Below are 24810 nucleotides of genomic sequence, written 5' to 3' on the forward strand. Positions count from 1 at the left end.
ATAGACAAGAACAAATTAATTAATGGCTCAAACAGCCATATTGGTCCCATGATGAACCCATCTGTTCAAAAAGGCGAGAAGCCAGGACCCACCTATTCTTGTTTTATCAATGCCAACATCAAAGGCATTCACCAGGTTCTCCAAGAACGTACGGACCAGCCTGAAGTTTAGCCGGCCAATACTCCAGGAGCCATCCACCAGGATCACAATATCGGCAATGGCCTCAGTGTGGCACACAAACTGGTCAGCTGAAAAAAGAGAGGAACGGAGAAAGAAGGAAATGATAATCCTCATTAAATGCACAGTATTTTCACTTTTGATGTTTAGGCTTCTCAATCCAAAAGCAAGAAAAAAGTAACATCAAATGATTATACCACCACCAGCAGCCTGAACTGATACAAGACGGGATGGAGCCATGCTTTCTGACTCTGCCATCTGAATGTTGCAGCAGAAATTGAAGCTCATCTGACCAGGCAATGTTTTTCCAATCTTCCAGTTTTGGTAAGCCTGTGAAAATTGTAGTCTCAGTTTCCTGTTCTTAGCTGATAGGAGTGGCACCTGGTGTGGTCTTCTGCTGCTGTAACCCATCTGCTTCAAGGTTCAACCTGTTGTGCATTTAGTGATGCTCTTCTGCAAACCTTGGTTGTAATAAGTGGTTATTTAAGTTACCACTAGCATCCTCTAACCTCTGACATCAACAAGGCATTTTTACCCAGAGAACTTTCGCTCACAGGATATTTTCCTCCTAGAGATGGATGTGTGGGAAAATCCCAGTAGATCAGCAGTTTCTGAATACTCAGATCAGCCCATCTGGCACCAACAACCATGCCATGCTCTAAGTCACTTAAGTAGCCTTTCTTCCCCATCCTGATGCTCAGTATTAACTTCAGGAGGTTGTCTTGATCATGTCTACATGCCTAACTGCATTGAGTTGCTGCCATGTGATTGTCTGAGGTTTGCACTGATGACCAGTTAAACAGGTTTACCTAACCAAGTGGCCAATGAGTGTAAATTGCCCCCTCACACACCCATCAGTGTGTGAGTGTGTGTGTGGTAGGAAAAGCATTTAAGTGCATGTGCATGGGAGAATGTGGCTTGAGTAAAAGTGCTTTCATTGTCCAAAAAGACAAAAAAATCCATCCATCCATCCATCCATCCATCCATCCATCCATCCATCCATCCATCCATCCATCCATCCATCCATCCATCCATCCATCCATCCATCCCCTTCTGCTTATCCAGGGCCGGGTCACAGGAGCAGCAGCCTAAGCGGAAAAACCCAAACCAAAAAGTTAAAAATGTAGTCAATTTCCATCATGTCAGACTTCCATAAATTTTTGGGAGACCTACCACAAGTGTTACTTTCAAAAGAAAAACCTTACAATACAGGGACTTCCATTTTGCCCCCATAAGGGAGGCATTTCATGACAGTATGACTGTAATACAAGCACATACACCCATCAGTTCATTCATTGTTATTCCATAACTGCTTATCTTGTTACCCACCTTTCTATGAGATCCTGAAAATGAATATATCTACTTAAAGATGCAACATAAAGTAAACAAATATAATCACGATTAATTCATGACACACTGACAAGGTTCAGCCTCAACGTCTTAATTGTCTTCATGAAGAAAACGCCATAAAAGAGAATGCTGACTGAAGGAAATGTGAATTTATTTGTATTTTTGCTCAAAATGGGTAATTCAGCTCCTGCTAACTTTAACAAAGTTATTCAGAACTAAACACAACAGGGATTGTGTCTTTATTCATTAGCACAGGTGTGATTACTTATTGGTTGAAAACAAAACAATGAATATAAAAAAATTCCAGGATTTATTTTTTCAAACAGCAGCAGTCATTGCAAATACTATAAACACAGTAAAATATGCTTTATAACATTTACACTTTTCATGCGAAAATATGTCCCATTTACCTCACCATCTGTGCTTTTTGTGTTATCGACTCAGGCCAACACTTTCTCAAGATAAAAATTAATAAATAAGCTACACTGTCTAACGATAAGCCACACAGGTATTCATTTCAAGACGCAATTTTCCAGACAGAGCCTTCTGTCTGCTGTCTGTGTGCGTCTGACTGTTTGAACCATCCATCTGCTACAGGCGGCCGACAAATGAGAGAAGGGAAAACATCAAGGTCGAGAGATAGCTGATGACAATCTTTGGTTTGCAAATGCATAAGATGTAAAAGGGTGCCTATGAAATACTCAAAGGGTATTATTTTGAGAAGGAAAAAAAAAAGAGTATGATTTTATATCAGAGATGAGTAATACGCCTTGTTTTAAGGAGCGAAAAGAAGAAGGCTTTGTTTGAGACTTTCAGCAAAATGGCAAAAGGCTTTAAGGCCAAAGATCAAATCGATGAATCTTTGTGGAGGTTACTCTATTACAAAACAAACAAGCGTGGCCTTTAAAGAGACTCTAACATTAAGGATTATATAGGAACAATCATAAGTAAGCACCAAAACACTTCAATAAAAGCAACAGAAGACACACACATCAACCGAGCAGCTAATCTTTGACACAAAGTTAGAGATAATCATTATCTATAGTAACTGCTGCTAAATAGAGTGGCAAGAGACTTTAATGGTTAACAAAGACAGAAACCAAGGGGGAGAGTGGAGCACGCTTAAATGTGAAAAACCATCAGGAGGTGGTAAACAGAGGATTAGAGGGTCAGTAATTACAGCTAAGTACAGCTCACTGGCCATCCCAAAGTCTATTGTTGTCAGGGTGGCGAGAGCGTTAATTAGGCATAATACTGGTGTTTTACATTTGAACCAGTAATCAAGGTTGCCGCTGTCCTTCACATTATTCCTACTGACATCTGTCAACAGTCTGTTGAGTTGGCTATAATGGGTCTTTTTTCCCTCAAGAAACTGTCAGCCATTCTTTTTCCCAAGACTTTGACTGTTAGGGCAAGCCACAGTTCCATCAAGTAATAAAATGCATTTAGTCAGATGTGCTTTGCTGAATGTCATTTTCACGTATTATGTTTTTATTTACCATTTTAACCCAGTCTGCCTACATCCTGTACATTCTGTATATGCTATGAACCATGAGGCAAAGCTGAATTTTGCTTCAAACCCAACTGTAAGCAACAGTAAGAAATATAAATATGCAACAAAAAAGATTTTACCAAAATGTGTGTTACCAAGGCATTAGTATGTCCTCCCTCTTTTCCACTGAATCACAGTGAGGGTAACCCATATTTGTTCAGGTGTCCATGTCACGTGATACTGTAGAGGGCTGTATCTCAGACACCACTGATGCAGTGTCAACAGAAACTAAGAGAAAATATGCATCTTACTAGTTCTCGCTGCCACTAATTCCAATCAGGGGCTTATGCCCCAATAATTGGAAACAAAAATGTCTGCTGCTTTATACGCTCTCATTGCATTACTAAATGAGGCAATGGTCTTTTTCTAAGATGGTAAAAGAATGATGCTTTAACTTCTGTAGGCAAGTTAAAACTAGTGTTTTTTAAAATGAACAAAATAATACTGATGTTGTTACAGTGAGAAGGTCTGTGCAGAAGAAAAATATAGTTTTTAATAGTTTCCTCAGCTATTATTGACTTATAATGCAAGTACTTATGAAGGGAAGATTTAAGCTTTTGGCTATTCATTTATCTTTGACTGTTAAAAAGTAAGCTTCCAAATTAACTCACTCCTTACTAAAGTTTATACTAAATATCTTAACATTTTTAACTAGTTTTAATGGTGCAACTTGAGTTGGAATTTCATAGAACAAGCTATAATATCTATGTGAAAGTGTTAAATCATGGTGTGTAATAAAACAAATTCAACCACGTAGGTGGAGCTCAACTACTTTTTGAAATGTAATTATCTTTTAAAAGAAAAACAAACACAATGGCATCACAGCTGCACTTCTGTAATCATAGCACAGATGCATATGAAATTGACTAAAAAATACAGATGTGGACACCAGTGTATGTAGGACATCAAAGCCATGCATCTCTGCACCTACAGGGTGCATTTGATGTTTCACTTTCAGATTATCCATGTACTAAAAAATCTTTTTTACTTGGTTTTCTGGCAAAAGCCCCAAAGGCAAACTTATCCCATGTGCTGTCCAACCAACACCAACACAGCGTTATCGGATTGAGCGATTCTACACGTGGACGTGATAGTGTATTTCTCCTAGCAATAGACATCAGAGAGAGCGCTTCTAGTACGTTTCTACTGTAGCTGTATTATAATCCTTCTCTGCTCTCTGCCAGACACCAGTAGGCTAATCAAAGGTTCTCTTCTTTATAAGCCCCATCTGTCTTTTTTCTCCTCTTTTGCCTTACATCTGGCTTCCCTTTTCTCTCCTCATCTAACGCCTCTGCTGTGGGTCAAAGTGTGGTTACAGGGGAACAGTGGGGAACTGTCTCTGTGCGCACATGCTGCCAGTGCACACAGAGTAAAAGTGTGAAAGAAAAGAAGAAAGCATAAGCAGGAATAAGGAATAAAAGTAAGAAGGCAAAGTGCTGTGCTTGAGTACAATGAAATGCCACTGATATATTAACAGTTTCTATGATACCAATTCTTTCTCTTGTCCAAGTTTTATGTTTACTCTAATCACTTCACTTCACTGCTAAGCTCAGTCCACCTGTGTGACTGACTAATAGGTGACCCTCCTGCCATGAAATAAAACAGTGTCATGGCACAGTAGAATCTATCTAAATAAGAATTGCAATGCAACTTATTATTATAAAATCCAATAATTTTTAGTTGTTTATATATCATTTGTACAGTACTGTGCAAAAGTCTTCCAGACGCCTCTCATTTCTTTATATTTTGCTTCCAAAGAGCCAGACTTTCTTGTCATTGTTAAAGTGGTCTTGAAGAATAGTTTAAGACTTTCTTTCAAAGTTTTTCTTTCTTTGCTGCTTATTCACTCATTTTCAGTTTAGATAACTTAGCAAAGAATCAATTTTAAATCATATCTTCAGTTGACTCTAGTTTAGTTGAAACTATGAAAACTGCCAAAGTCTGTCAGGCATAAAATAGAATTTTTCCACCAAGAAGTTGATTCCCAAAGAGCAGTGTGTCCTTTAAAACAGTAAAGAAACTGGACAAGTTGAAATGAACAGCATGTGAAAGTCATATCTTTAAGAAACAGGGAAAAATCCACCAAAGACCTGACACAGGACCTGAGTGATACATGTGACCCTTCAGTTGATCCATCTACTATTCAAAGGAGCCTCATCAGAAATGATCTCAGTGGAAGGGTGGCAGTCAAAAAGTAATTCTTAAGGAAGGGAAATAGCTAGGAAAGGCTGATGTATGCCAGATTACACAAGAACTGGACTGAAAATCAGTGGTTGAACCCAAATTTGAAATTTCTGGTTCAAATTGGAGGAAGAGATCAAGAGAGAGGTGCAACAGTGAGTGTCGACAGCCATCTGTAAAACACGATGAAGGCTTTGTCGTGTTTGGAGCTGCATTTCAGCCAGTGGTTTTAGGGATCTTGACATCAGATTTTGATCCACTGTGCAATACCATCTGGAAAGCATCTGATTGGCAACAGCTTCATTCTTCAGCTCACAATGATCCCAAACACACTGCCAATGCAGTAAAAGCATACCTGGATAGAAAAACACACAATGGAACACTATCACTCATGGATTGGCCTCCCCAGAGCCCGGACCTCAACATTATTGAAGCAGTGTGGGATCATCTTGAGAGAGAACAGAACAAAAAGCAGCCAACATCCAAAGAAGAGCTTTGACTGTCCTTCAAGAAGCCTGGAGAACTATTCCTGTAGACTACTTAAAGAATAACAAGAAAGCTGCCAAAGAGAGTTCAGGCTGTTGAAGAATAAAGCTGATCATACCAAATATTGACTTTTAAGCTAGTTATTCTACAAATTATGTTTTGCCTTACAGTACCAGTGAGTGTGTCCAAACTTTTGACTGGCACTGTATATACTGCATTTCCATGTGTGTTTGCATGTTTCAATAAATTGTTGCACCTAATTCCCATTTTCCTGGCTCAAGACTTTCAGACTGTGCTGTAATTAAACATAATCAATTTATTCCCTGCAAAGAAATGTAAACACATCCAATGTATACCTCGTGTGATGTTAAGGGTTCAAAATAGACCTCTTGACAATCTTCCTGTCATACCAGGAAACATACAGGTGCAACTTAAACATCAGTAATTGCTCTATTACAGAACAGTGTAATGGTGAACCAACTGAAACTGAAGCGGCAATCAAGTTCTCACTTTTTTAAAGACATATTGCTAATTCAAATTCTTCTATGCTGTATCCAGGTTTTCTATGTATATATGCTGTAAATGGTGGTGAATGTTTTGAAATTTTGATGGGTCACACAGAAAAAACACAAGACCCTTTATCTCTATGTCACACCACCGCTGTGGCCTCAAAGTACTGTTCAAGCCAAATGTACAGTATTTTCCTCACTGGTTATGAACCATGCAGTTGGCTGAACATCTAAACCTCATTTGCTTGGAAGCACATGGTCAGACAAGGTGCTGAACGAACCTGTTTACATGCAGACACATAATTGGACATAATCTCAAGTATAACTGGCATGCATGCACGTGATTAGACTGCCCACCTGGTGACTATGGGAAAGACCAAGGCTGACCACGTTTTATAGGTCAAAGCCCACAGTTCAGTCTGCAGAGCTGTGGGAAAAAGTATGCGGCTCCCAGACAATTGAATTAACTTGTGAGCGATTGGCGTAATGGGTATTAGAAATGTGCACTGTAACAATGGAAGCCACTGTTGGCCATAAAGTCAGGGAGACTAAACAGGACTGAGGACTGAAAGACACAGATTATATGGACAAGCAGAATAAGGAGCGGTTAGTGGGAGGACTTGTTACACTACACAACCACTCAAAAATGCTCATAGAGGCTTAAAGCATAGCCATTGTAGGCTGCATGCTTTCCCCAAAGAGACCAGATAAATTAAAGCAAGGCAGTTTGCTTACTTTATAATTTCCCTCTCTTAGAAAGACACACACTCAAACTTGCACATGTAGAGTGTGATAAATGCACAACAGACAAATGCAGAGACTCAAAACACATCTAAACACATGTGTATGTAGTTTAGAAAACTTTTCCACCCTCTTCTTCGTCGTTCTCTGTCTTTCTCTGTTCTCATTAACAGTCATTCATCCCAGCCGGCCTTGATTTATTGCTGACCTCTATTTAGCCAGGGATCAGACAGAGTGTGCTGTCATTTCAATCTCTCTCTAGTTAAGTTTTATTTCCCCTGCCACTGTGATTGTGTTTCAGTGTCTGGAATTAACATTGAGGACAGTGACAGGCATGCAGATGGATGGAGAATAGCAGCAGAGACAGTCCACACATCAGTGAGAACTCTTCCTTTATTCTCTTAGACCGACTCCTCTGTGAACAGACTCTTACAAGTGCACTTCACCTCCAAGATGAGGCTAATTCACTGCACAAATAATTTGACACTTATTCCCAAATAGTTTAACTCAAGTTGATTTTTTTTTTAAAATTTTGTTATAGTACTCAATATGGTATTAACATCACTGAAATAATGGAAATGGAAATAATATAATTCAGGGGGTGAATTGTCTATTTTATGCTCAGCCCTGTAAGGTGTCTTCTCAACATATCATTTCAGGATGAATATTAATAAGATCAATTTCTCCTCTCTGCTGTTTACCATGTAGAACCAAAATGTTTCATATAAGCAATTTCCTCTACGTTGTAGCATGAAAGGGCACTTTAAATCAATATAGTCTGCCCCTTGCCACCCCCTCTGATCATGTGTAGGTGTGTTTGCTGAGCGCTCTACCAAACTGAGGAGAAAATGTGGATAGCATTTAAAGAGACAGCCGCATTGAAACAACAGTGAAGTGAACTGACTTGCTAGCCAGTTTTATACATCATACTTTAGCACAGACCTGTTTAGCATATGTGCTAGAAAGAGACTTTTCATGTAAATTTAAATGAAAATGACATAATCCTTACTTTCCAGAAAATAATAACCAGCTAAATTTAGAGGCAGGGTTCAACCTACCATTGCCACACCACTTTGTGATGTTGTTGTTCATTGAATTACAACACTGAGAAGAAAGGTGAGTGGTGGTTATGCCTTTCAGATACTGTACAGGGTCAGGTCCAAGGTAGCAACTCTGTATTTGTAGTAATCTGTTTTTTTTTTAACCTCCCCAACTTTGCTAAACTAAACTAACTGTCCTGTGGCAAAAGAGCAAATATGCACTTTCCTCGATCTGCTGGTCATCCTTTAAGGAAGCATTCAATTCAATTTTATTTATATAGCACCAAATCACAACAAACAGTCGCCTCAAGGAGCATTACTGTATATTGTAAGGTAAAGACCCCACAATAATTACAGAGAAAACTCAACAGTCAAAATGACCCCCTATGAGCAAGCAGTTGGTGATGGTGGGAAGGAAAAACTCCCTTTTAATAGGAAGAAACCTCTGGCAGAACCAGGCTTGGGGAGGGCAGTCATCTGCCACGACTGGTTGGGGGTGAGGGGAGAGAGACAGACATTACCTCATGTGGTCAAGGTTTCAGGGCTGCATGAATATAATGAGTGTGTTAGTCACCCTTGCAGATACAGTTTATGTGATATGACTAAAACTCCACATCAGCAACATAAAGGCCCTTATGATGTGGAAAAAATACTGAAAGAAAATATCAATTTACCACAAAAACCATTTGAAAATTTAAAGAGAAACTTAACTGGCCAGAAAGTGAGTTTCTTTTGTCAGTAATTTTGCGGTTCTTTACCATATCTAATGCCAAAAATCCTGACACCGTGGAATTAGAACACTAGCTTGTAAAGCAAAGATCTGACGACTGTATACTGCTTCAAAGCATCCTTGGTCTAAGCCTGGAAACAAAGTAGCTGGATTGAGTCAAACAAATAGCAAACATCTCAGTGGTACAACTTTATATTTAACGCTCGGAATAGCTTGAGCATCACCCTGTAGAGCTGTTTCCTTCCTAGAACAGGTTGTTTCTCTCTTGCTCTTTCTCTCTCAAAAAAAAAAAAGCGCTGGTACACAAGAGCTCAGAAAAAGATTTTCTTTGTTTATGAGTCTGTTTATTCAGACACAAGACACGCAGCAGATTGATATACCTGTCATTTGCTCAGTGGCCCACAGTGTAACTCAGACAAACTCAGCAAGGCACACGCATTCATATTCATCTGTGAGACCTGTGGGCCTGTGTGAGCGTGTCTGTGTGAGTGTAAGCAGTGAGATCCAGTGGGTTTTAAGGTGTAATCCGACAGCTGTTTTCAGAAGGTTTGTGTCTTTTCACCGGAGACCTTCCCCTGCTTGGCCTCTTGATCTTTAATCCACTGTCTCATTCTGTTCCTCTTCACTGAATACACAGACGCAATGACAGAACAGACGCTGGATGTATGCGGAAAGCAGCACATGGCCTACAAACTGTCTTATTCTCAATACTTTCCTACCTTGTTCCTCTACCTGTCTGTGTTTGACTATCCTTGTTCTTTTCTTTCTATTTTTCTACTTGTCTGATTCCTCTAATCTTTCTCAGGTATATATACACATACACACTTATTGAACCATGTGTGCATCTCTATATTGAAAACAGTGCTCTCTTATCATAGCTGGTTATGTTTTAACTCCATGCATACATTGTAAGATCTCTAGATATGGGTGCGGTACTCAGAGTAGGCATTTTTGTCACCATTTAACACAACACTGGCTTAAATATTAATTCAGTCAGAGGGCTAGGCTGCCATCCCACCCACTCTCCACTCCTTTTTTCTATCCTTTAGTTTGTCTTAGTCAGACATGAATTACCATTTGATAAATGCATACATTCACCAACATAAGGGAAGGGGAATAGGCCAGTAAACTCTGCAAGGAGGACTTATTGCAGCTTACTCAGTAATGAGGCACTGAACAATCATAGAAATCTATGCAAAACAGATGCATAACTTTGCCTGTATTCCATAAATATTCAAATATCTTCTATCCCTGTACATGAATCAACAGGTCTGATGTGCTTTGACAACTGCAAAGTTTGAAATATGGAGATCACAAGAGGAGATGTAGGGAGAAGAGTGGAAAGGAAGCAGGAAGACAGAGAGGATGAAGTTTGTGTAGTATGAAACAGCAGGGATGCAGAGCATTAATACCTGGGCATGCAGAGAAAATTGAAGGGCACTAAAGGATGAAACATTTGCAGATAATACAAGAGACTCTTTCAAGTTGTTCTTTATTGTTGTTTAATATAAAAGTGTCTTTATTGGCTAAATTTCAAACATGATGTGCATTAAGTAGGTAATGACCTTGCACCACTGTAGTTATTGGATGCCATATAAAACTTAAAGTTTATGTGGTTTTGAATGCATTATTTTTCATCCCATTTCAACATAATGTTAGCTCATTTCTTCTTTAATTACAACTGCAGAGGACATTGAGTACTTCTGCAGAAACAGGCAAAGACAAAATGTCACAGCTCACACCACATGCACAGAACACAATAAAGACAGAGTGAAGAGAACTTATAGCAGTGAGTCAGGGAATCAGGAAGTGGGCTCTAATTATTATAATTGACCTCTGCACTTAAGAAGTCCTTGCCACTAATGACTAAAATGCCATTAGCACATCCTCACACACACCTACACACACACACACACACACACACACACACACACGCACACACTTGTTAACCAAGTATCATACAAGTAGCTCAACTCACCCATGAATGTCTGCTCTTAATGGAGGAAAAAAGACACCACACACACACACACACACACACACACACACACACACACACACACACACACACACACACACACACACACACACACACACACACAGACAAACACACACACACACACACACACACAGAGGGTGATGCTGACCCGCTCGTGCATCTCCGAGCACATCCAGCATATTTGAAGATGACATTTCTTTAGCTCCCTTTCAGCAGGAATAATTCAGTAGCTGGAAAACATCCAAAGCAAAGTGTAAAACAGCTCTTGTAATGGTAAAAAAAAAAAAAAAAATAGTGAGAGCAGACAGATGAAGCGTGTATTCCTGGAGGACATTTACCTGAGCTCACTATTTGTCAGGCCAAGTTTCATTTTGGTTTATTTGAATACTTTTTTCTCTAAATACTCCTCTCCAATTCTGTCCTTTCTTAGCCCTTCAGATGACAAACCAGCTCACACTGAAACTGCATTTTCACATTCGTCACATCATTACTTTCACATCACGTCCACAACATCCATTTTAAATTTCTTGGAGCCTTTCACGCTCTCAGCCATGACATACATATTTGGCTCATTTTGCTCTCAAATGGAAAGAACTGATGTAATGTTAAGAGGCCTTCAAAGGAAATGATAACATCCCTCATTAGTTATTTTGTGGCCGGCACGTGTTTGGACCTCTTCCCTTAATCTCTCTGGGTGTGTGCCAGTGACACATCTCTCTGTCCACAAACGCTTGACATCTTGTGTTTCCACTGAGCATCACAAAGACTGACCGACTGAATGAATAAGGCTTGGGATTAAAAAAAGAACAGAGGGAGAGAGAAAAATGCACCCAGACTGTGGAAGTCTATAAGTGGTAATTCAGAAAACTAATAGGCCAATTTAAAAAAAAGCAACCCACGCAACCACAAAGAGATGGAGAGGCTAGATAAACGTTAAAGCTGGAAATTAGCAAGGTGAAAAATATTGAGATGCACACACACACACACACACACACACACACACACACACACACACACACACACACACACACACACACACACACACACACACACAAAGAGCTAGATGTGCCAGAGCTGAAATACATGCTAATGTGAGAAATTAAGGTTGGCCATAAATATAGAAACCTCACTTCTTAGGTGTGTGTTTGTTACCCTCTGTAGAGATGATGGATACTAGAGCCTCTCTGTCTGTCTCACACAAGCAGTGTGGTGAATGTCAACAGAATCTCATTGGCCTCGAGTTCAACTTTAACTACATCTGTCCCTTGGGTTGTGTGTGCGTGTGTGTGTGTGCGTGTGTGTGTGTGTGTGTGTGTGTGTGTGTGTGTGTGTGTGTGTGTGTGTGTGTGTGTGTGTGTGTGTGTGTGTGTGTGTGTGTTGATTTCAGACCTCAGTCATGGAGAGAGGAAGGCAACCCTCCTCTCATATCCTGTCAGGTTATACGTATTGAAAAAGGCGCCACAGCATGAAGGAACAGAGAGGCTTTTGCCTATTACTGCTCAATGAGTTCCACTCTGATTGCTTTATGTACAAAATCCAGCCAAGCATTTAACGAGCAGACTGGTGATAATATGAGATCAGTTGAAAAGGTCTGAAAGGCATCAGTACCAAGTTATTAATATCGACAATTTAGAACAAGAAGAATCGCTTGGATATAAGAACAGAAAGCGATAACTACAATATGTCAAAATTCAGAGTTAAACTGAAACTCATCCTGAGCAATTCTTCAGTTCCTTGTCCTGAAGGAAGCATCACTGGATGAGTCGTGCATAATAACTTTGAGCACATTGCCATTCAAGTGATATGAAGAGGAAGTAGACTATTGCACCTCCTCTGAGCTCCATTTTCAAAATCTGGTGGGTGGGGTTTAGAAATAAAGAGGAGAGAGCTGCAGGAGTTGGATTGTATGTCTTATGCAAATTAATTGCCAAAAGAGGGAAATTTGCTTTTGTTTATACAAACATTTTTCTTTACTTGTTTGTTTGTTTTTTCCTTTTTTCTTTTTGGTCAATTTAACATATATAGTGTTAAGATTTGACACCCATACTGAGTTATATTGTCTACTGGATCTTTATGGTCTTCAGGGTGACAAACATCTGTTTAAACTACTGCGGGCTACTGAACTACAAATACAGTCATGGACATACCTAGACACATACAGACACACATGCACAGACACACAGATGTCTGTGGTCTAATATTCTCCAGCTGTCCAAATTACAGCTATTATTTTTGAAGAAACATTGTTTAGGGCCAACTTCCAAAGAAAATACATTACTGTCTTGCACAGGGGACAACTAATGGATTTGTTCTAGCTTTGTTAAGCTAAAAAAACCCTCAAATATTTATTGTTATTGGCCGCTGTATTCCACACTGACTTTATTTTGGATGAAACCAGCAGCTACAGCTAACAGTTTATATAGTAAATAATGGAAGCAGAATCTATAGCTAACTCGTCCTCTCACTTGTGTTAGAGAGATTATGGCAAAGATAGAAGAGAGTGACATTCAAGTCATCAACCTCGTTTTGAGGGACTTTGTCTTCTTCTTTTGGCTGCTCCCTTTAGGGGTCACCGCAGACGATCATCTGCCTCCATTTCACTCATCCTCTTCTGTCTCATCAACAATCTGCATGTCCTCCTAAGTCCCCACATTCAAAGTTCTTACTCTCACCACTGCAGTTTTGGGAGTACGCTGGTTTGTGGCCCTTCTGTAATTAATACTCATAGAGCACCAGGATGCCCTAAAAACTCTAATGAGGGAAGAAATATTAGAAAGGATTTTCAGTTAAATTGTCTGTATCGTTTAGAGGAACGAATGATAAAAGCAATGTTTCTTCTGGGAGAGAAGCTGTTGAAAGCACTCAGACGTTTTCTGTGGAGGCAGTGAATCAAGCGAACAAACACGGCAACCTTTCGAATTGATGTCATTTGGTCTTCATGGATAATAGCATTACACAGTAGTTGCTCTGCCACTTAGTCCAAGTTAAAAATGGAAAAAGTACATATTGATGTTTTGACACTTTGGACTGTGGGGATAAAATATGAACAATCAAGAATGCAGACTTTTTTTTTCAGTGTAGCCAGTTGATTCAGGAGCCCAGAGAGAGGCTTTTTTCTTTTTTTTTTTCTTTTTTTGCTGGCAAACAATAAAAATGTCAGAAACAAGTGGAAAATAAATGTCTCACAAACTCTGCTTGGTATTCCTGCTGACAAGGAGCTGAACATGTCTTTTTCATTCATTATCATTAATTTCGGAATAATTTATGGAATTTATGAACTGTTGTTGTACCTCATCTGTCGTGTAGAGTTTGCAGAGTTAAGCACGTTTTCTGTCACTAACCAAATGTTTGATAGACTCATATGCATGTGCAATTTCTCTGTGACTCCTTCTGCTGCTTTATAATTCACTCATCCACTGCCCCTCTTCCTGCCTCCATATTTATAGGGAAAAAAAAAAAAAACTTTCTTTGGAGCAGTGTAATGATCAAAGCTTCACACATGCTACAATTATTGCTTGTACAGCAGTCATTTGTATCTACAGTAATTACAGGAGTAATTATAGGAGTTTGGGGATGAGATTAATGTAGTTAGGCTTCACAGTTACAATGTCTCTGACATTACTTAACAGCTTCACTGATTTTACAGAATCGTATAACATCTGATTCAGCAGTGGCAAACTGCCCATGGTCCATCAGGGTACGGTATGAAAATAACGTTTTATATCTGCTGCTTTTCTCAGCAGATGATGCCACTGCAGAGAAAAAAAAAGAAGGTAGGTAAAAAGAAAGGCAGAGTCTTCAACTCAGAAACGGATATTCAAGGAGAAAGCAAAATCTTTTGACGTCTTCCAGCAGTCAGTAGCAGAATCCGGTGGACTGATTTAGAGGCTGTTAAAGAAAAAAAATGCTTTAAGTTCCCGACTGATTATTTGAGTCATCAGCTTTTAGGGGTGCAGACCTACAAATGACTGACATGGACAGGCTACAAACTACAGACCAAGGTACAAGTCAAGGTAAAATATCCCTTAAAAGCTTCTCCTGCTTGCTCAGAGCCAAAGACAGTCAATGACACTCCAAGAGCAGACAGAAAATTTGTTTCATTTGAAGCTCCTGGAGAGAACAGTCTGTATTTAGTTGAGAGAAGCCTTTGCTTACAGTCTGCGAGATATGGTTAAGTCATTTGTTGCTTCAGGTTTTTTTTTTTAGGACAAAGTGGGTGGCCATTTGCATTGCAGTTTACAAATGACGTTCACAAACACAGCTGTTGTCATATTTTGAGCATCTTAACTTGTTTCTTAAGTTTCCTTTTTTTCAATTCTTAACAGTATTTGATGTATTCAGGAAAATCTACTAGAAGTAAAGCTCAGATGGAGGCAAGACACACTTAAAAATGGTAGTGTACACACAGCTGGCTCATGTGCAAAAAAATGCACACGTGCAGATACACACATACACACATGCAGAGACATACACACACACACACAGGTCTGAGAATAGATAGGATTGTGGGCCAGCTGTTAATAAAAGGGTTTGTAAACAACCCACCCTAACATGAAAGCAAACTGATTACTACTCTGAAATAAAGTGCTGCATGCGTGCGCGCATACACACACAAAGACTTTCTAATGCATCACACAGCACCATCTCTTTGGAGCTTGGTGGTACATTGTTATTATCACTGCAGAGGACAGTAGAAGACACATACACAGAGTGTGATAGAGAGGAAAAGAAAGAGACACCGTTATGCATTACGGCACATAAAAGAGCTTCCTATATTGATCCACAGTTACCCATTATCACCACCACAGTACACAAAGATGCACGCACAGACACACACTTTCACAAATTCTACTGAAGCACAGCAGGATATTATTATAATCCCCAACAGGTAGGAGGCAGAACACCAATCAAGGTCACCTCTACTAGAGCGAATGGCGAGTGGCTCTGATAACAGCAAACTGAAGGAAATCCAGCTTTATAATCTGCCTACTGACAGGAAGGAGAGGAGGAGGAGGACAGGACGAGAGAAACAAAGAGGAATAGAACATCAAAGATCTAAACCTGTGTGTGTGTGTGTGTGTGTGTGTGTGTGTGTGTGTGTGTGTGTGTGTGTGTGTGTGTGTGTGTGTGTGTGTGTGTGTGTGTGTGTGTGTGTGTGTGTGTGTGTGTATGTGTGTAGTTTGGTTTTAGTTATAGTTTCTATTTTTTAAGAAGTTCACTGCAAGAAGGGTTAGACCCCATTTTGACTTAACTGCCTTAATTCTTCGTGGCATAGATTCATCAACGAGCATCATGATAGCATCACAGCTGCTGCATATTTGTTGACTGCACATCCGTGATGTGAAGCGCCCATTTGACCACATCCCAATGGTGCTCTATTGGACTGAGATCTCATGACTGTGGAGGACATTTGAGCACAGTGAACTCGTTGTCATTTTTGAGAAACCAATCTGAGATGATTTGGCATGATGGGTTGTCCAGCTGGAAGCAGCCATCAGAAGATTGGAGCACTGTGGATATGATCAGCAACAATACTCAGGTAGGCTGTGGTATTTAAACAACGCTCAGTTGGTACGAAGACGCCCAAAGAGTGCCAAGAAAACATCTCCTCCAAATATCCCACAGGTGAGCTTGTGTGAATTGTATCCTCAGCTTCCTGTTCTCAGCTGACAGGAGTGGTGCCCAGTGTGGTCTTCTGCTGCTGTAGCCCATCTGCTTTAAGATCCCATGTGTTGTGTGTTCAGAGATGCTCTTTTGCATACCTTGCTTGGTTGTAACAAGTGGTTATTTGAGTTACTGTTGCCTTCCTATCAGCTCAAAGCAGTCTGGCCATTCTCTTCTAACCTCTGGCATCAACAAGGCATTTTCATCCAGAGTACTCACTAGATATTTTCTGTTTTTCAGACTGTTCTCTGTAAACCCTAGAGATGGTTGTGTGGGAAAATCCCAGCAGATCAGCAGTTTCTGCAGTTTCTGAAATACTCAGACCAGCCCGTGTGACATCAACAACTATCCCACATTCAAAGTCACTTAAATCATCTTTCTTCCTCATTCTGAAGCTCAGTTTAAACTTCATTAGCTTGTTTTGGCCATGTCTGCATCCCAAAATGCACTGAGCTGCTGCTGTGATTGACTGATTAGATATTTATGTTAGCAATCAGTTGAACAGGAGTACTTAACAAATTGTGTAGAAAAACCTGACTAAAATAGCTGCAATCTCAAAGTCATTCGAGGTCACCGCGCAGTTTATGACTAATTGTAATGAATCTATGAACAGCAAAATCAGGCAGAGCTGAAAACTCTTGTAAAACAGCATGGCTTATTTAGACTTTTTTCATAAAAGTGTTGTTTTTTATGGCGTTTCAGTTGTTTAAATTCTACTTGTCAGGTATAGCAGGCAGTGACAGCAAAGCAATTTCCCCAAATGAAAAAGTAACATAAGAAACATGTAAATACATCTACTTTTTATATTACTATAGAAATCTAATAGAGATGTGGCAATCACACATTATTTATGGTGAATTCATCACTCTTCCACCACTCGCTATGCAAGTTAATATACTATAATAAGACACTTTAAGTGCCACTAGAGATTGCAGTCAATATGAAACCTGTGATTTACTATCAGTGTGTTTTCTACCCAAGAGCCAATTTATTAAGTATTCATGGATATGAATTGCTCGGTGATTCTCTCTCTGACTGTGTGTGTCGGTCTCCTGCTCCAACAGCACCTATAAAATGCACATACACTGTTACAGAGTAAATTGCCTAAATAATATATATGTCCTATAGTCAATAAATATGATGACACAGTGTACAGTTTAATGGAAGCTGGATGCCTGAACTATATTATACAATCACAACCTTGCGAATATTTCTAAACCACCTCATTCTTTTAGTGCGTTATGATAAATGATCACCAGCACAAGACCGAATAATAAGCCAGCCTGAAGCAAGTATACTTAAATAATAAGTATGGCTCCACTGAGTAATGAGATTCTGTCTTTGTGTACACTTTAGGCGAGAAAACTGTAGTGAAAATTTCAGAGAAAGTGACATTTAAATCTTGTAAAAGCAATTGCATTTGCACATCAGCAGCAGTTACAGTGTTTCAAATCTGGCACCGTTCATGTCTCCATATAACTAGCTTCATCTTTCTTACATAAAGCATACACAGAAAACTGAATTGCAACAATCAATTATCCTATAGCCAGAGATTTCCCGCTGAACTCCCGCTTATGGGAAAGAAATCAACAGATAGAGGACAGTTGCTGCGCAAATACAAATGCATCCCTCGCTTCTTTCCCATTGCATAGAAGGTTGAAATATTAAGCATTTAAATATGAGGACATCCATGCTGCCAACTGAAAGAACATCTTGGTTTCAAGAATAAACGCGCACAAATCCAGACGTCTTGCATGGGAGAGGGAACTCAAATTAGCAGGCACAGACACAAGCGAACATTGTGGGCCACTTGCCTAATATCAGGAGTTGTGCTAAAAAAGTTTCCAAAAATCACAACCGTGAATGATTCGCCAGTCAAGCAGAGATGGTTTTGGCTTCTCCGCTCTCACTTGTTGGGTAAGTAGACCACCAGGCTGATGTCTGTCTGAGGGTTGCCTAAAAATGTTGCTGTTAACCGGTTACACACAAACTCTGCATACAGAGAAACACAGACAGACACCCTGACTCATATTTTTTTGGCCTTCCCATCCATGGAACTGGCATTAAAGACAGCACCAATGGCTGTTTTTCCTTCCCCCAAACATCACTATGGAAACGGACTGGAAGACTGTTTAAGCAGAGTCCAATTCATCAGCGATGATTTGCTTTATTTATATGTGCATGTGAGAACAACTTTGCATATGGCCTTCTCTCCTGGAAACAGTGCACTTGTCCTACCTCCTAAGATCTCGTTGGCATTCCTCGGAGGAGCAACTGAATCAGTGAACGTCTGGGGCTCAGCCTTGTCACTCTCACTTCTTTCACCTGCAGGATATGGCAAATTAATAATTTGCTAGCAGAATCGCAATAAAATTTTGAAACAGTTATTTTAGAGAGTTCCTGGCTAGGTCCCACTTACTGTAGTCTAATAAAACATACCAAACATTGCAGTAAATTCTTAGAGAAGACTGATGAATAGAGTAAGCCAAGGATGTAGAACAGAAAAAAATAGTATGATGCATCATATCAAAGTTGAGTAACACTATGAGAAAAGGCTACATGAGAAGATGCTGAAGAAAGAAAATGAGAGATAATAAGCAGAAAAGAAAGGACACAAGAAGAAGGGAAAAGAGAGGAAGGATAAGAAAAGATGTTGAGACAGTATCAAATAAAAAAAAAATGAAATGATGGATAACAAGAAGAAATGAGAGAGAGAGGAGTAAACTTGCAAAACAGAACAAAGTTTAGCAGTGGCTAAGGAAACCAACAAGAGGAGAATAGACATCAGTAGAAAGGCAGAAAATATTTGGGAGAATATGAAGCAGTGTACAGAAAAAGATTGGGAGCACAGCATTAACCAACCTTTATATCTGCCCTGAAGAGGTCTGCTCTGCTTGTTGCCGCTGACTGCAATGACACTGAAAGTGTAGATTTTAGAAGGATTGTAGTCTGTTATCAACACGTTGGTGTCTGATTTAGATACTATGATCTCCTTCTGCTGACCACCTGACAGAGAAAGGAAGGGAGACAAAGAGACGGAGGGGTGAATGTTAGACTCAGAGGTTTAATTCATGTATTTGAGTGTCTGGAAGCCAAACATTAGGAATCTGAGACAGAGCAGATAAAGCAAAAGAGCTGAGGCAGGCTAATATTGTTTTTTTGCACTCAATCTTTATTGCTCAGTGATACTAGAGTAAAAATAGGTCGGCAGCCTCGTTGTGACAAGGAAAAATTGGTAGTTGCCCAGCAATTGCGTTGACCAATTGAAAGTAGTTGCAGCACAGTCTGTGCAGGCACTGACTGCAATCATACGCAGACAAGTTGGTGAAGGTTTGCAGAAAACTGCCATCTAATTTAATGAAACAACCATTTCAAAGGCAACAAGATCACAAGTTCACTGCACACAGTTGCCACACTTAGCAGTTACAAATTTGTCTGTTTTCCCAAGTGTGGCATAAGTGAATTCTTTTTTGTTTTTCATTTCTATGGCTAGTGTTAGTGTTCTTGGACAAAGAATAAAGGTTAGAGTTAGTTTCAGTTGCCTCCAAAATAAACAGTCGATCCTCACAATCCTGCACATGTGCTTGTGTCCTCTCCTCAGCCGTTAATCCTCATCAGGCCAACAGGTCTTATTATCTCCCCACATTAATTTTGACCCAGCAATCAATTCAGCCATCAGTAAGGTGTGTGTGTGTGTGTGTGTGTGTGTGTGTGTGTGTGTGTGTGTGTGTGTGTGTGTGTGTGTGTGTGTGTGTGTGTGTGTTTGTGTGTACGTGTCTGTGCATGCGCTTCCTCAGCTCTTCTGTCACCTGTCCCTGCGAGGTGCTGACTAATGACACCTTTGGGAAAAAGGAGATAAATCCTTCTGAAGGCGCCTGAAGATCAGGCGAGGTAACCGCATTGATCAACTCCACAAACTGGAGGCTTGGCCTGTGCAGATGAGCCAAACTGCTATTAATCAACCAAACAACAGGGGTCAGGTTTAAGTGGGAGGCATTTACTTGGTCACTATATGAAAACTGACCGTTCATGTCTTATTTTTCTCAGGGCTTCCTTTCTTTACAGCCTTTCGCCTTCATATATCACCACAGTGACTGACATGGATTCATTAGCTGGCAACATTGATGGATCACAGAGCTCAGCTCCAACCACCTGTATAGAAGTATATTTGTGATTCATGTAATCCCATCTTTGTAGGTTTAAATGAAGTTTAGCTTAGGTTAACATTAGGTTTATTAACAGTCTGACATTCTGCAAAGATCAGAAAAACCAACAAGCATCTCAGAAAACCCAACAATTAAAGCATCTTATTTATTTGTACAATACTTACACAAAGACAAGCGGCCTGATTCTCATCCTAGTAGGCATTACAAGTTGTAGCTACTTCTGTCATTCATCCTGCACTTCACACACATACAGCATCTCTGTTGGTTACCTGTTAAACTTCCTGTAGGTGGTTACTGCACAATCCCCTCCAGAAAAATCACAAATTTGCCATTTTTACATTTTACTGCTGAGATGGATCATCCTACTTAGTGAGTTTTAGAGGTGAACCTTAGGCTCAGCCAGGCTCACAAGTTGGCCCTGCTTTCAGTTTTTATCCTCAGGCCCTGGATTCTTAGTGCCCAAGCGGTATTGATCTTTTAATTTAATGCTCTTATGCAAAGTAAAAGGATGCATTTCTCCAAAAGGTTGAATTAATCCTTTAAAGTCATTGCAAGTCTTACAACACCAAAGTGATTTGCTTGCAGCCAAGTACATGAGCTGTGAAAAACCCATTAAAATGATCATCTGTCATTATCAAGTGTGATTAAGTAGATTTTTGAAGATTACAGCAAACAACTTGTGCTTTATTTTACTTTCTAAACATTTATTCTAAACCACAATAAACATTAGAATGTTGGCTAGAAGTTTAAGGGTAATCTTCTTAACATAAGTACTTTATCACAACTGCAAAATAGGCCTGGTACAACCATCAGGAAGCACACACAGCGCTGCTGTCATTCTTGACCAACAAAAACCTTTTAAAAGACCACATGCCAAAATAAAACAAAGTAAAACATAATCAAAAACAGACAAAAGAAAATAGCAGCATACCTGTTCTGTCATGTTTACATGGTTTCAGTTTCACTCTTCAGTCTCTGCCTGTTTTGTCCTTTTAAGTTAAACTTGTTGCTTAAACTTCACTTACTTATTATGTTGCCAGTTTGTTTTGTTTTTTTACAAACAGTTTCAGAATGTGAGTGAAATATATTTTTTGGATGGATGTTCTTAGTTGTAAAGTTGGCCTTCATATCTGTAAACACTTTCCTGATGAGCTTATGGGCTCTTTTGCTCATTTTTGGTCATATTGAATAAAACATTAAGTCTGTTGAAGTTTTCTATATGTCTAGGAAACATATCAAATATTTGAATTGGGAAAATTTACCATTTTAAGAAAAATATTAGCTCATTTTGAATTTGATGGCAGCTACAAGTGGACACTGACATTTACCACTGAATCACATCCCCTCTTCTTCTAACAACAGCCAGTAGACATCTGGGTCCAGCTGCTAGACTTCTGGGAGGGGAATGTTGTCCCATTCTTGTCTGATAGAGGATTCTAGCTGTCCTGGGTCTTCTTTGTCATATTTTTCTTTTCTTGATGATCCAAATGTTTTCATATTTCCAGTTCAGCACCTGAACTCTTCTATTATGAAGCCGTGCTGTTGTAATAGCTGCAGTTTGTGGTTTAGCACTGTCTTGCAGAAATATGCAAGGCCTTCCCTGAAAACACGCACTAATGCACCTGCATACCATCAAGGATGCAGGCTTGTGAACTGACTGCTGATAATAAGCTGGATCATCCCTCTCCTCTGTAGTGTGGAGGATGCAGTGTCCATGTTTTCCAAAAAGAATTTCACATTTTAATTAATTTGACCACAGAACAGTTTTCTACTTTGCCTCAGGCCATTTTAAGGGGGTTTGGCCCAGAGAAGGCGGTGGCCTTTCTGTATCATGTTCACACGTGGCTTCTTCTTTGCATGATAGAGCTTTAACCTGCATTTGTGGATAGCATGGTGAACTGTGTTCACAATCAGTGATTTCTGGAAGTGTTCCTGAGCCCATGCGGTAATTTCCAGTTTTTAATGCAGTGCTGCCTGAGGGCCCAAAGATCACAGGCATCCAATGCTGATTTCCAGGCTTGTCCCTTGCACACAGCAATTTCTCCATATCCTCTGAATCATTTGATGATATTATGTGCTGTAGCTCATGAGACATTCAAGGTTTTCACAGTTGTACGTTGAGGAACATTTTTCTGAAGTTCTTCCGCAACTTGTAGAAGCAGCTTTTTGCAGATTGTTGTACCGCTGACCACCTTTACTTCTGAGAAACTCTGCCCCTCTAAGATGCTTTTATTTTTTTTATAACCAATGCTGCCAATTAACCTAACTATTTGCAAAATTTTCCTCCAGCTGTTTCTGCCTAGTATGACTTCCTTTTCCAGCCTTTTGTTGCCCCCATCCCAACATTTTTGAGATTTGTTGCTGCCATGAAATTGGAAATTAGCTATGCTGCGCCTGTCTTTTATGTAGTGTTCTGATCTTCTACACGGAGCAAAACACAGACCTGTTCGGGACATCCTTCACAAATTCTGTTTGTCTTGCCTTTTCTAAAGTCCCAGCAGAGCAGATGTTTTCCAAAAAGACACTTTTTTATTATAGTTTATTTTTTTAATGATCCATCCATAATTAACAGGTAACTGAATAAAGCTACTACTGAACACTGAGCAATCCTCAGCCAATCCCCAGTGTTCCCACCACAGTAATTGCAACACCTCATCCTGACAGGTTGCCTGTATTTTTTTCCTACCACTTCACAGGGCTAATTTAAACTTGTCTAGTTAAACAATAATGTGATTAAAAAATGAACCTGTACACCAGTGAAGATGATTATGGCATTTTATCATTATGAGTCCTGCATTGTGGTTTCCACCACTGCTTGTACCTTCCAGGGCTTAAAAAGCAAGCAAATCTGCAGTAATCACATTATGTTCAGATGCATGCATATTACAAAAACTCAGCTTTTTTTCATGTGGCTCTGGCTTCATCTCCACTGAGATTTAAAAGATTAAATATGGACATCTGGCTCTAATAACTATCACACGAGGATGTGTACATACAAACAGACAAAAGGCAGGCTATTCAACAGATTTCCAGCAAATGCTTATGAGGATAAAGCCAACCAACAAAGAAGCAGAGGTTAAAGTTGAACATTTTTAGTGATTTTTAGTGCCATAAAACATGGTTTACATTACAGAAGAACATATGCATTAAGAAAAGAAAAAGTCATTTTTGTAGGCATAAGTGAATCATCTGGTTCGACTTAAATCCTGAATTCTTATCCAGTTGCACTGTTTGCTCCTTTTTGTTAAAAAACAAAAGGAAAACTGAGGAGAAAAGAGATCATATGTGGAGCTAAAAGGTTAGCTGCCACTCCAATAGCCTCCTGTGTGATCTAAAAAGATGTTTTATTCTTAGCATAAGTTGAGTTCACCTCATCTGATTCAGTGAGAGAACAAAGAGAGGGGACCTCAGGACACATGACAGGTGCCTGTCTCCTCATGGCTATTTTTTTTTAACTGAAAAAGGCTTTATTTAACAATACTCTATAAATACAGCAAGAACACTGCCATTTTTTTTTTACTGAATTTGCTAAATGCCAGTGAGCTACTATTGCACTCCTCCCTTGAAGGAAGTGGCCATAAATTTGAGGTTTAGTTCTCTTTTCAGCTGTCGGAAGCAGCAAAAAATTGTCAGACGTGGCATTTTTTCACAAAGCGTTGTTTGCGAGAAACGAGTTTTATGTCACAGAGTGCTTATTCAGTCCTACTTATTCATTTTCACATCAGCTGCAGAAGAATTGCCTGCTGTATTCAGCACAGCATCAATAAAGAAGGAAGTGGTGTGAAGGAGGGTTTATGGCTGTAAATGCAGGTGGACTGTGAAGGAGGCATCAGCAGTGATTAGGGTGATTTCTATTAGATTTTAATTACACTGTGCATGCCCAAAAAGAGACAAAATAATGGCCGGTGCCTGTGTGCTGATCAACTTGTGACAGACGTGGGATAAAAGCAGAATGTCGTGCGTCCATCATGGCTTTAACTGCAGTCAGTGAGGTTTAGTACTGAAAAATGACTCTTATGCCGTCATTCAGCTGTCCTCAGTTAGTATAGTTCCTAATGTCCTGTGTACCTATCAGTCCTGTTTCCAAAATCTGCTGACAGGCTGCACATACGCAGCAGAAACTCTCCCTTGTCTCAAACTTGGCTGAGGTGCAGGACAAATTCTGAGTCCTCCATATCTCTCAAGAGTGTAATCCCTTCAAAGGAGCTTTGATAAGAA

General features: G+C 39.6%; 1 protein-coding gene across 1 annotated transcript in view; it reads right to left on the bottom strand.

The window, feature by feature from the left end:
* Positions 1-24810, bottom strand: part of col14a1a (collagen, type XIV, alpha 1a) — a 158609-nt gene that overhangs the window by 114617 nt on the left and 19182 nt on the right. Inside the window, exons 3-5 of the mRNA XM_030750883.1 lie at positions 19289-19432; positions 18665-18751; positions 93-248 (exon numbers count right to left, since the gene is read on the bottom strand). Coding sequence (XP_030606743.1) covers positions 93-248; positions 18665-18751; positions 19289-19432 — 387 coding nt within the window. The remainder of the gene's footprint in view (positions 1-92; positions 249-18664; positions 18752-19288; positions 19433-24810) is intronic.

Source organism: Archocentrus centrarchus, chromosome 16 (genome assembly GCF_007364275.1).
Source record: "Archocentrus centrarchus isolate MPI-CPG fArcCen1 chromosome 16, fArcCen1, whole genome shotgun sequence".
NCBI lineage: Eukaryota > Metazoa > Chordata > Actinopteri > Cichliformes > Cichlidae > Archocentrus > Archocentrus centrarchus.